Source organism: Vulpes lagopus, chromosome 1 (genome assembly GCF_018345385.1).
Source record: "Vulpes lagopus strain Blue_001 chromosome 1, ASM1834538v1, whole genome shotgun sequence".
NCBI classification, from domain to species: domain Eukaryota; kingdom Metazoa; phylum Chordata; class Mammalia; order Carnivora; family Canidae; genus Vulpes; species Vulpes lagopus.
In genome coordinates this window covers 73,894,229-73,906,910 of record NC_054824.1, presented here as the reverse complement: position 1 = coordinate 73,906,910, position 12,682 = coordinate 73,894,229, and the positions used below count along the sequence as shown (strand labels likewise).

The 12,682-nt window shown below is 46.1% G+C and overlaps 1 protein-coding gene across 3 annotated transcripts in view; it reads left to right on the top strand.

Moving 5' to 3' along the window:
* Positions 1-2,762: 2,762 nt before the first annotated feature.
* ACAP2 (ArfGAP with coiled-coil, ankyrin repeat and PH domains 2) overlaps positions 2,763-12,682 on the top strand; it is a 127,031-nt gene continuing 117,111 nt past the window's right edge. Inside the window, exon 1 of one of the 3 annotated variants that reach the window (XM_041770270.1) lies at positions 2,763-3,054. In XM_041770270.1, coding sequence (XP_041626204.1) covers positions 3,002-3,054 — 53 coding nt within the window. In that variant the 5' untranslated portion in view covers positions 2,763-3,001. The remainder of the gene's footprint in view (positions 3,055-12,682) is intronic. The other 2 variants (XM_041770258.1, XM_041770264.1) reach the window with 2 other exon arrangements.

The window sequence follows — 12,682 nt, the reverse complement described above, 5'->3', positions numbered from 1 at the left end:
ATTAAGAAAATGTTCATTATTGACAATTAGCTTATCTGAGTTACTTTCATTGAAAGTGGCATACAGCTGAATTTTTTTTTTGTTTTTTCATACAGCTGAATTTTAATTTGAATCTCAAAGTGTCATTTAGGCCTTTTCTAAAAGGTCACATTGTGTTGAAGCATTGAAACAATATTATCTTACACACAGATTAGTTGTCATGCATTTGGAATACAATTAAATGTAGAAATGGCCAAACTCTCTTTCTAAATTTGACACAGAAGGTGTAAGTCCGGAAGAGGTTGGCTTGACCAACTGAAATGTCTGAGGACACTGAAAGCTTAACTGTCAATAGTTTCCAGTTATCAAAAGAAGCTGTGCAGATTCCAGGCATATGCAATTTATTTTTTTTTAAAGATTTTATTTATTCATGAGAGACACAGGCAGAGGGAGAAGCAGGCTCCAAGGAGGGAGCCTGACCTGGGACTTGATCCCCAGTCTCCAGGATCACAACCTGGGCTGAAAGCGGCACTAACTGCTGAGCCACCCAGGCTGCCCAGAGGCATATGTAATTTAAAAAAGAAACCAAATTACCATATGATTTCACTCATACATTTAAGTATGTAAGTATGTTTCTTAAATTCCTTAAGAATTCCTTAAGGAATTTAAGAAACAAAACAAATCAGCAAAGAGAAAAAATAAGAGAGATCAAGAAACAGCCTCTGAATTATAGGGAACAAATTGATGATGGGGGGGGGGGATGGGTTAGTGATGGGGACTAAGGGGTGCACTTGCCCTGAGGAGCACAGAGTGATATATGCAAGTGTTGATAACTATACTGAACATCCGAAACCAATATAACAGCTGTGTGTTAAGTAGAATTATTATTATTTTTTTAAGGATTTTACTAATTTATTCATATGAGAGAGAGAGAGAGGCAGAGACACAGGCAGAGGGAGAAGCAGGCTCCATGCAGGGAGCCCGACGTGGGACTCGATCCCGGGTCTCCAGGATCAGGCCCTGGGCTTAAGGTGGCACTAAACTGCTGAGCCACCTGGGCTGCCCAAGATATAACTTTTTTAAAAAAATATTTTATTTATTTATTCTTGAGAGACAGAGAGGCAGAGACACAGGCAGAGGAAGAAGTAAGCTCCATGCAGGGAGCCTGACATGGGATTCGATCCCAGGTCTCCAGGATCAGACCCTGGGCTGAAGGCAGGCGCTAAACCGCTGAGCCACCCGGGCTGCCCTGTTAAGTAGAATTAAAACAAAAGGTTAAGAAAATAAACGTCTCAAAATGATACTATTCCTTTTCTTTTTTCCTTTTCTTTTTATACTGTTAATTTCTAATGGTGCAAAAGGAGATCAAGATGCAACCTCTGGTTATGTAAACCATCATCCCATCATGCTACACTTAGCCAGACGGGCGACACGGTTATGTAAGACTTGACCCAGTGGAAGTGAGGAGGCTTACATTTATTTATTTATTATTTATTTAATTATAAAATTTACTTATTCATGAGAGACACAGAGAGAGAGAGAGGCAGGGACCCAGGCAGAGGGAGACGCAGGCTCCACGCAGGGCCCCGAGGCGGGGCTCCATCCTGGGTCTCCAGGGTCACGCCCCGGGCTGCAGGCGGCGCTAACCGCTGGGCCACCGGGCGTCCCCGGGAGGCTTACACCTAAACTCTGAGCACAGCACCGAAGAGAGCGGTACCGGGATGCTGGCAGCCCCCGCTCCCTGCGAGGCTTCTCCGTGGCCTCGTGTCCGTGGACTTCTCAGTTCGGCTTCGGGGCAACTGCATCCCATCAGCGCTTTCCCGTCCCTTTACAGCCACAACAGACGTTCCCATCTCTTTGCCTTCAGGCTCTCGCTCCCTGACACTCCGCCGTGGCGTTTTACGAACATTCTGTAGCTTGCGCTACATTTAGGTGTAATGTTTGCTTTTTAAAAAAAATTTATTTTATTCATGAGAGACACAGAGAGAGAGAGAGAGAGGCAGAGACGCAGGCTCCATGCGGGGATGCGGGACTTGAACCCGCGACCCGGGGTCACGCCCCGGACTGCAGGCGGCGCTCACCGCTGAGCCACCGGGCTGCGCAGGTATAATGTGTTCATCGCGGTTTCTTTTTCTTGTTTTTTTTTTTTTTTTTTGTCTTTCTTCCTTTTCTCCGGCCAGCGGCGTCTTGGGCCGGGTCAGACCCCGCGCAACCTGCAGGGCTCCGGGGGCGCGTGTGCGGGGCGGCGGCGCGGCCCACGGGGCAGGGAGCTCGGCCGTCAGACCCGCCGCCTGCGAGCCGGGGAAAGCCCCGGAGGTCTCGGGGCTGTCCCCCCCCCCGCGCGGCCCCTCTCCTACCTGCCGGGACCCTCCCGAGCGAGGCCCGCTCGCCCCGCCAACCGGCTCCGCGTTCCCCCGCGCGGCACACGCCGTCGACGAGCCGCCACGAGCGCCCCCGTCCCGCCACCTCCCCGCCGCTCCCAGCGTGCCCCGCGGCCCCACGCGCTGGCAGCTCGGCGGGGCGGGGCCTCCGAGGGAAGCGCCGCGCTCGGCCACGTGACTTCCTTCCGGGGGAGCCTCCGCGGGCCTCCAGCCACGCCTGCGCGGCGCGCTGGGCCCTCCAGGCGCTCCCGGCGAGGGGGCGGGGCGCGCCCACGACCGCGCCGCTCATTGGCTCGAGCTGCCGTCGCTCGGCTGCGTTGCCGCGGCGCCCGCGGGGGCGGGGCCGCCGGAAGCCCCGCCCCCGGCCGCCGGGCCCGTGGCTGGCTGGCGGAGGCTGTCACTCCGGGGCGGCTTCCCTGCGGCCGGCGCTCGGCTGGGGGCGGGAGGAGGAGGGGCCGGCCTGGGGTCCGACCAGCCGCCGTCGCCGCCGCCGCCGCCGCCGCCTGCGCGGGGCTATGAGCAGCGGGCGACGCGCCCTCCGCCGCTCCGCGCAGCGCTAGTCGCCGCCCGGGTGCCCAGCGCCGCGGCCCGCGGCCCCCTCGGCTCCCCCAGCGCGGCCGGCGACGCGAGGCGGGGGCAGGATGAGGATGGCGGTGGACTTCGAGGAGTGCCTCAAGGACTCGCCGCGCTTCAGGTACCGGCGGCCTGCCAGGCCCGAGCCCCGCGCGCTCCCTCCGCCGCCGCGGCCCTGCCTGCGCTCCGCCCCGGCCCCGCCGCCGAGGCCCGGCGCCCCCCCCCTCCCGTCCAGGGCCCGGCCGCCCGGCGGGGCTGCGGGGGGCGGAAGTGGGAGCGCCCTGCCTCCTCCGCGGCGGGGCTCCGGCGGCCCGGCCCCTCGGCCCCTCGGCCCCTCGGCCCCGTCCCGGCTGGGCTGGGCCCCGTCCTCGGCTCCGTCCTCGGGCTGGGCTCGGTCCTCCGGCTGGGCTCGGTCCTCCGGCTGGGCTGGGTTCAGTCCTCGGCTCCGGGGCTCGGATCCTCGGCTCCATCCTCGGCTCCGGGGCTCCGTGCTCGGGTCCGTCCTCGGGTCCGTCCTCGGCTCCGGGGCTCGGTCCTCGGCTCGGGCTCCGTCGTCCTCGGGTCCGTCCTTGGGCTGGGCTCGGTCCTCGGCCCCGGGGCTCGGTCCTCTGGCTGGGCTGGGTTCAGTCCTCGGCTCGGGCTCGGTCCTCGGCTCCATCCTCGGCTCCGGGGCTCCGTGCTCGGGTCCGTCCTCGGCTCCGTCCTCGGCCCCGGGGCTCCGTCCTCGGCTCCATCCTCGGGTCCCTTCTCGGCTCCATCCTCGGCTCCGGGGCTCCGTCCTCGGGTCCGTCCTCGGGTCCGTCCTCGGCCCCGGCTCGGTCCTCGGCTCCATCCTCGGCTCCGTCCTCGGCTCCCTCCTCGGCCCAGGCTCCGTCCTCGGCCCCGGGGGTCCGTCGGCCGAGCCGAGCGGCAGCCCTCCCTGGGCGTCCCGAGCCCGTGCGCCTCCGCCTGCGGTCCGCGCCCCTCGGGGCTCCAGAGCGGTTTCCGGGGACCCCTTTGCCGGGCTCTGTCTCCCGGCGCGCCCGTAGGCTGCCGTCGGGCCGCTCGAGAGCAAGGGAGGCCTTGGGACGTGCGTTAGCCGGGGAGCCCGCGGGCACCAGCCTGCCCAGCTGCGGGCCGAGCGGCGCGCGGGGATGCTCGCCTGCATCCTTCTGGGAACTAGCTGTGCGCATTCTTTTCTTCTTCTTTTTTTCTTTTAAAGATTTTATTTATTTGTTAGAGACCCAGAGAGAGAGAGAGAGAGAGAGAGAGAGAGAGAGGCAGAGACCCAGGCGGAGGGAGAAGCAGGCTCCATGCAGGGAGCCCGATGCGGGACTCGATCCCATGACCCCGGGGTCACGCCCTGGGCTGCAGGCGGCGCTAACCGGGGGGCCACCCGGGCCGCCCATGTTCTCATTCTTACCACGGATTTCCCCATTCCCTTTACAGTGAAACGCAAAGAATTGGTAAAACCGAGGAACTCCTACTTCTAAGAACATTTTGTTTTGTTTTGCCTTTTTTTTTTTTTTTTTTTTGGAGGAGGATGTTAATTTTATTCGCAGCTTAGAGCTGTTGTTTGTAAAAAGCTGCATCTGGTTTGATCGCGGTTGTTGGCTTTCGTTTTTTGACAGTTTTATGGTCCATGTGAATTAGGGACCCAGAGGGGACACGCATGGATTGCCTAGGACAGCTTGTCAGGTTGGAGTGCAGACTGTGGCAGATGAAGTGATTTTTAAAGTATACCTCAGAAAACCCTGCTTTTCGTGAATTTTTGTTTATATGACTTGGCCTTTTTTTTTTTTTTTTTAATGAAGCAGCACAGCATTTTTCCTCCGGAGAATGTGGATTTATACTCCATTTGTTTCACATATTAAGTTTGATTTAAAAAAAAAAAAAACAGGGATCCCTGGGTGGCGCAGCGGTTTGGCGCCTGCCTTTGGCCCGGGGCGCGATCCTGGTGACCCGGGATCGAATCCCACGTCGGGCTCCCGGTGCATGGAGCCTGCTTCTCCCTCTGCCTATGTCTCTGCTTCTCTCTCTCTCACTGTGTGCCTATCATAAATAAATAAAATTAAAAAAAAATAAATAAAAAAAAAACAAGTTGAGAGAAGGGATATGGAAATACTTGTGGCCGCTGATGTTCAGAAACTTGTGATGTCTTTGTTTTTGAAATAAAGGAATCATCGAATATAAAATAAGAGGGAAACATACTGATTAGATCGTATGGAATATTATGGTGAACTTTGTAAAACTTGAGTATATTCTATTTTAATTCAGTATTAGAGATTTTTCAAGCGTTGCTTCTGGTATTCCAGTTATTGTTGGCTGCACATTGGAAAGAGAAGTCAAGCTTGAAGGAACTCCAGTATCTGGTATACGTTTTTTTAAAGCTGCATTAGATTTGCAATAGAAGGGGGGCCTCCCGGGTGACTAGATCAGTGAAGCATCTTCCTTTGGCTTGGTCTTGATCTCGGGGTCCTGGGATCTCATCCTGAGTCTGACTCTGCTCAGCAGGGAGCCTGCTTCTCCCTCTCTCTTTCCCTCTCTCTGCCTTCTGCTCCGCCTGCTTGTGCTGTTTCTCTTATTCTCTGTCAAATAAATAAATAAAATCTTTAAAAAAAAAAAAAGATTTGCAATGGAAGTATGCCAAGAAATAAAAGTCTCATCGCTCACATTCCTAATTTTTCCAGTCTCTATGTAAGTTTGTATAGCATTTGAAAATAATGTTTTAGAATTCTTTTATCCATATGCTTCATGTATAAGAGAAACTTGACTTTTAAGAGTATCTGCATGTGGTGAGTGATATGTTGAAACTTTCATATTAGAATAGAAGATTTGTGAGGGGTGAGCTTGTTAGTGGTTTTGGTTTTGTTTTTGCTTTTTAAAAAAATCTTAGATTTTATTTAAGAGAGTGTGGGAGAGCATGAGCAGGGGCAGGGACAGGGTGGGGGGAGCAGAGGCAGAGGGAAAAGAGACTCCCTGCTGAGCAGAAAGGCTGCCTTGGGTGGGGTCTCCATCCCAGCACCGCAAGGTCACGATGTGAGCCACCCTGGTGCCCTGTTTAGGCTTTTTGATTGCAAGGCAGCTGCACCATTTATTCCTTGTGGGGTTCTGATCTGTTGCGCTGTTTTTAAACTAATTCTTACTTTTATTTTCCTTCATACACAAATCTTATGGCATTTAAGTCTGGCCTGGGGACATGCCTTAGGTGTTGTAGAATTGATGCAGAAGGCAGATCTTGCTGAAGAAAAATTTCACCAGTGTTCAAGTTTTAAATATATTTTTTTAAATTTTTATTTATGATAGTCACACAGAGAGAGAGAGAGAGAGAGGCAGAGACACAGGGAGAGGGAGAAGCAGGCTCCACGCACCGGGAGCCCGACATGGGATTCGATCACGGGTCTCCAGGATCGCGCCCTGGGCCAAAGGCAGGCGCTAAACCGCTGCGCCACCCAGGGATCCCAGTGTTCAAGTCTTAATCATTAATTGTCCTGCTAGGTTGATAAGGAAAATTGGAGGGGAGATTGATGAAATAGGGGGAGAAGGATGTTGCTATTGCAGCATTGTCTGTAGTAATTTGAATAAAGCCAATGGTTACGTTTACATTCCTATGAACATTTTTTTGTTTGTTTTGTTTTTAGATTGGAAGGCACGTTTCATTGTGTAATTTTGTGCATCCAGATTTAGTTTTTTAAAAACCAGTGTAAAGGTCAACATCTTGTTCATCTAAAAATCTACCAGAAAGTACATGTGCCTAAGTATACTTTATTTAAGTGGGAATTTTCCATTTTGATCAACATTTGTTTGAACAAGTTTGAATTTGTTTGGACCCTAAATTGTATATGCAGTTGGTCTTTAAAATTTTATAAAATTTTAATAAAATTATGCTTTTATTTAAACATGTGGTTCACACAGGAAGTGAATATTTTCTTTTTAAAGGTTTTATTTATTTATTCATGAGAGATGCAGAGAGAGAGGCAGAGACACAGGCAGAGGGAGAAGCAGGCTCCCTGCGGGGAGCCCGATGTGGGACTCGATACCGGGTCTCTAGGATCACTAAACCGCTGAGCCACCCAGGGTTCCCCGAATATTTTGTTTGAAACAAAAAGCTGAATTAATTTGTGCTTTCTGAATTGTAAAACATTTTTGCTCTAACCAGTGTTCAAATATAAAAATACTGGCATTTGTAAGTCTTCAAAACTTTAGTTTTTTTTTTTTTTAATTTTTATTTATTTATTAGTCACACACACACACACACACACAGAGAGAGAGAGAGAGAGAGAGAGGCAGAGACACAGGCAGAGGGAGAAGCAGGCTCCATGCACTGAGAGCCCGATATGGGATTCGATCCCGGGTCTCCAGGATCGCGCCCTGGGCCAAAGGCAGGCGCTAAACCGCTGCGCCACCCAGGGATCCCAAAACTTTAGTTTTTACCTGACGCACATTTATGTTTTATCCTTAACACTGTTTGTTGTGTGCCATTCTGAAAGTTTTTTCATTTGTAGATTCTGTTTCAGATATGGTCTTTATTGGAGAACTTAGGAAAAAAATCTTAAAAAGGTTTTTTGGGGAGAAAGGTTTTAAGACTTTGATATAATATTTATCTATTTAGGTTATGTTTTGCTCTTAAATTGCAAATTTACCTTCCATCTTTAGAACAGATAGACTTAACAACTGATGCTTTATGCATGGCAAACATAGAGGGCGAGGAATGGGGGGAAACATCCTTTCATTTCTGGAGTGGTAGAATGGAATTATTAAGTAGATCTATTGTGAACTGAAATACAGGTATCCTGCTATTCCTCATTGCAGCTTGTAATTCCTCATTTAGTGTAATAACAACTTAAGTTGAAATAAGGAAGAACAAGCTGCTATAATATGGCAGACAGATTTCATACTAGATGCTTTTATGGCTATTCTCTCATTTAATATTAAAATATATTGTGAAGTAGGAATTATCTTCATTTTTAAAATTCAAAAAAGAAATCCCAAACTTGGTATCTTGAGAAGTTAAAATTAACTTTTTTAATGGTGGACTTTCAAATGGTCGACCTGGTGAATTCACTCTTTTTATGCTGTCTGTCAAGCCACAGGGTTTAGTTGTGTTAATTAAATTTGCATTAAGTTGGTTTATGGTGTTTTTTTTTTTTTTTTATCATACAGAAATTTAAAAACTGGTTTTAGGGTATTGCCTAGAAAAGTCTCCCCATCCCCTTATTATTTATAGAATATTTTTCTATCATTTCATAGTAATTTTTAGTTTCATGTAATAAAGCTGGATTTTAGTTTTGAGAGAGTTCAATTTTATTTTCTTCCTAATAGAAGTCATTTGTCCTAACACCTTTTATTGAATAGTTAATATTATTTACACACACACACACCCCTTTGTATATTTTTCTGGGTTCTACTCTTTTTCACTAATATATTTGTCTATTTGTCAACTACCATTTATATTTTAGTTACAATACTTTTCATAACTAGTCTGTTGTAATATCTGGTGGGACAAGTTTTCCCTTGTCCCCCCCCCCCCCCCCCATTTAATAGCTATTCTTGAATATTTTGTTTTTGTAGTACTTTCTTCAATTTCAGAAAAGGGTATGCCATTCTGGTGTATTTTGCCCTTCTTTTCTTTTTTTTTTCTTTTTTTTTTTTTTTTAAGATTTTATTTATTTATTTATGAGAGACACACAGAGAGAGACAGAGACACAGAGACACAGGCAGAGGGAGAAGCAGGCTCCATGCAGGGAGCCCGACGTGGAACTCGATCCCGGGACTCCAGGATCATGCCCTGGGCTGAAGGTGGAAACTCAACCACTGAGCCACCCAAGGCTTCCTGCCCTTATTTCTTTAAAAACTTTTTCTTCTATAAAATTTCAGTGTTGTTACATACAAAGGTATGTTTACAAGAAACATACTTTAGTTTTTTTAAATTTTTAAAAACATATTTGACAGCACAAGCAGGGGGAGCGTCAGAGGGAGAGGGAGAAGCAGGCTCCCTGCTTAGCAGGAATCAGGTGCAGGGCTTGATCCCAGGACTCTGGGATCACAACTGGAGCCAGAGGCAGAAGCTTAACTGATTGAGCCACCCAGGCACCCAGGAGTATTTTTCTTTTTGTTTTTTAATGATAATTTACTTTTATTTATTTATTTTTAAGTACTCTCTATACCCAGTGTGGGGCTTGAACTCATACAGGAAACATACTTTAGATTCAAAGACACAGATAGGTTGAAAGCAAAAGGGTAAAAAAGATAAATCATGCAAACAGTACCCAAAAGAGTTGGAATCATATACTAATATCACTTAAAATAGACCTTAAGACAAAAATTACTAGAGATAAAGGACATTTTATAATGATAAAAAGGTCAATCCATCAGGAAGACCTAACACCTACACACATTCACTTAGCAGATCCCCAAATACTTGAAGCAAAAACTGACAGAATTCAAGGAAGAAATAGACAATTCAGTAATAAGAGTTGAAAACATAAATACTTTCAATAATGGGCGGAACAATTAGGAGAAGATCAATAAGGAAATAGATGTGAGTTATAACACAATAAGCCAACAAGATAATAATAGGTGCATAATAAATGATAGATGTATAATAGATATCATTAAAACATAATCTATACAACATGTCATACAACAAAAGTGAGTTCACATTCTTCTCAAGTACATGGGAAACATTTTTTTTTTAAATTTTTTTTTATTTATGATAGTCACACAGAGAGAGAGAGAGTCAGAGACATAGGCAGAGGGAGAAGCAGGGTCCATGCACCAGGAGCCCGACGTGGGATTCGATCCTGGCTCTCCAGGATCGCGCCCTGGGCCAAAGGCAGGCGCCAAACCGCTGCGCCACCCAGGGATCCCCATGGGAAACATTTTTAAGCATAGACTGTATGTTCGGCTATTAAGCAAGCTTCAATAAATTTAAACGTTTTGAGACCATGCAAAATATGTTCTTTGACCACCATGAAATGAAACTAGAAATCAGTAACAAGAAAATCATGGGACGCCTGGATGGCTCAGCGGTTGAGTGTCTGCCTTTGGCTCAGGTCCTAATCCCGGGTTTTGGGATCAGGTCCCACATCAGGCTCCTTACGGGGAGCCAGCTTGTGCCTGTGTCTCTGCCTCTCTCTCTCTCAGTGTCTCTCATGAATAAATAAATCTTTAAAAAAAAAAAAAAAACAGGGATCCCTGGGTGGCGCAGCGGTTTGGCGCCTGCCTTTGGCCCAGAGCGCGATCCTGGAGACCCGGGATTGAATCCCACATCAGGCTCCCGGTGCATGGAGCCTGCTTCTCCCTCCGCCTGTGTCTCTGCCTCTCTCTCTCTCTCTGTGACTATCATAAATAAATAAAAAAAAAAAAATTAAAAAAAAATGCCTTTAAAAAAAAAAAACAAAAAAAACAAAACAAAACAAAATCCAAAAAAAAAAATCAGAAATATGTGGAAATTAAGTAACACAGTCTGAAATAACCGATGAATCTAAGAAGAAATCATAAAGGAAATTAGGAAGTACTTTCAGGGTTCCCTGGGTGGCTCAGTTGGTTAGCATTGTCTTTGCTCCAGTCAGGATCCCAGGGTCCTGGATGGAGCCTGGCATCCAGCCTATCCAGTCCTGAGCTGGACGCCCTGGGTATCATCTTAGGCTCCTTGCTCAGCTGGGAGTGTGCTTCTCTCTCCCTCTGCCTGCCGCTACCCCAGCTTGTACACTCTCTCTTGATCACTTTCTCAAATTAAAAAAAAAAAAAAAGTCTTAAAAAAAGGAAATACTTTGAGACAAATAAAAACAAAACCATGTATAAAACTTATGGGATGCAGCTGAAGCAGTGCCTGGAGGAACATTTATACCTGCAAACATCTGTGTTAAAATCATCTCAAATCATAATCAAACCATATAAAGAAACTACAAAAAGGAATTAGTGAAGTGATCTCAAAGCAGGAAGAGGGAGGAGATAAAGACTAGAGCAGAAATTTAAAGAGAATAGAAGAAGAGGAGAAAAAGTAATAAAACCAAAAGTTAGTCTTTCAAAAAGATCAATAAAATTGACATCTTCAGCTAGACCGATAAGAAAAAGAAGACCCAAATGACTAGATTCAGGAATGGAAGGGAGGACATTGCTTTTGTCCTACAGAAATACAAAGGGTTATAAGAGAATAATTGTGAATAATTCTATGATAATAAGCTAGATGAAATGAATATATTCCTAGAAAGATGCAATCTATTGAAACCAACTCAAGAAGAAATGGAAAATCTGAATAGACCGAAAAATATATAAAATATATAATTTTATACAATAATTTATATAATTTTATGTATATAATTTTACATATATATATATAAAGAGATTGAATTAATACTCAAAAAAGCTTCCTCTAGGGGGCGCTTGGGTGGCTCAGTTGGTTAAGCGTCTGCCTTAAGCCCAGGGTTCTGGGATGGATCCTGACACTCTGTGTTGGACTCGCTCCCTGCTCATTTTTCTCCTTCCCACTACTCATGCTGTCGCGCTTTCTCTCTCTCTCTCTCTTTTTTTTTTTTTTAAGATTTTATTTATTTATTCATGAGAAACAGAGAGAGAGAGAGAGAGAGAGAGAGAGAGAGAGAGGGGCAGAGACACAGGCAGAGGGAGAAGCAGGCTCCATGCAGGGAGCCTGATGTGGGACTCAATCCTGGGACTCCAGGATCACGCCCTGGGCCAAAGGCAGGTGCTAAACCACTGAACCACCCAGGGATTCCCTCTCTCAAATAAATAAATAAAATCTTTAAAAAGACAAAAGCTTCCTAGGTGGTTCAGTTGGTTAACTGTGTGCCTCCGGCTCAGGTCCTATCTAAGGGTCCTGGGATTAAGCCTCATGTGGGGCTCTGCTTGGTGGTGAGCCTGCTTCTCCCTCTTCCTTTCCTTCTGTGATCTCTCAAATAAAAAATCTTTAAAAAATTAAATAAAAAAAAAGTGCCTCAGTTGGTTCAGCATCTGACTCTTTGTCTTGGCTCAGGTCTTGATCTTGGGGTTGTGGGTTCAGGTGTCCTGTTAGGCTCCATCCGGATGTGGAGCCTACTTAAAAAAAAAAAAACAAACAAAAACAAAACTTCCCCTAAAGGAAAAGCCCAGGGTAAGATGGCTTTACCAATGAATTCTTCCAAATGTTTAAAGGTCAGTAAGCAATAATTTTTTACAAACTTTTCCATGAAATAGAAGAGGAGGTATCACCAAGTCATTCTGTGAGATCAGTGTTACTACCAAAGCCAAAGATATCACAAGAAAACAACAGACTGATAATCCTTTATAAATGCAGATACAAGAATCCTTAACAAAATATTAGCAAGCCAAATATAGCAACATATAAAAAAGATTGTACATCATGACCAAATGGGATTTATCCAGGAATGCAAAATACCAATGAAAGTGGAATAAAGGACAAAAACTATATAATCATCTTAATAGACACAGAACAAGCATTTGGCAATCCAACACACTTCCATAGTGAAAATATTTAGTAAAGCAGGAATACAGTACTTTCTTAACTTGGTAAAGAACATGTATGGAACATTCCTATATAACATCATACTTAAAAGTAAAAGACTAAAAGTTTTCCCCTATAACCGTGAATAAAAGTCTACTCTCTCTACTTCTATTCCACAATATAGTAGGGGTAATAGCCAAAGTGTTTGGCAGGAAAGAAAAATAAAAGACATCCATATTAAAAAGAAGAAAAAAAAAGTAGTGCTACAACTATTTTTACTTTTATTTTTTTTAAGATTTAATTTATT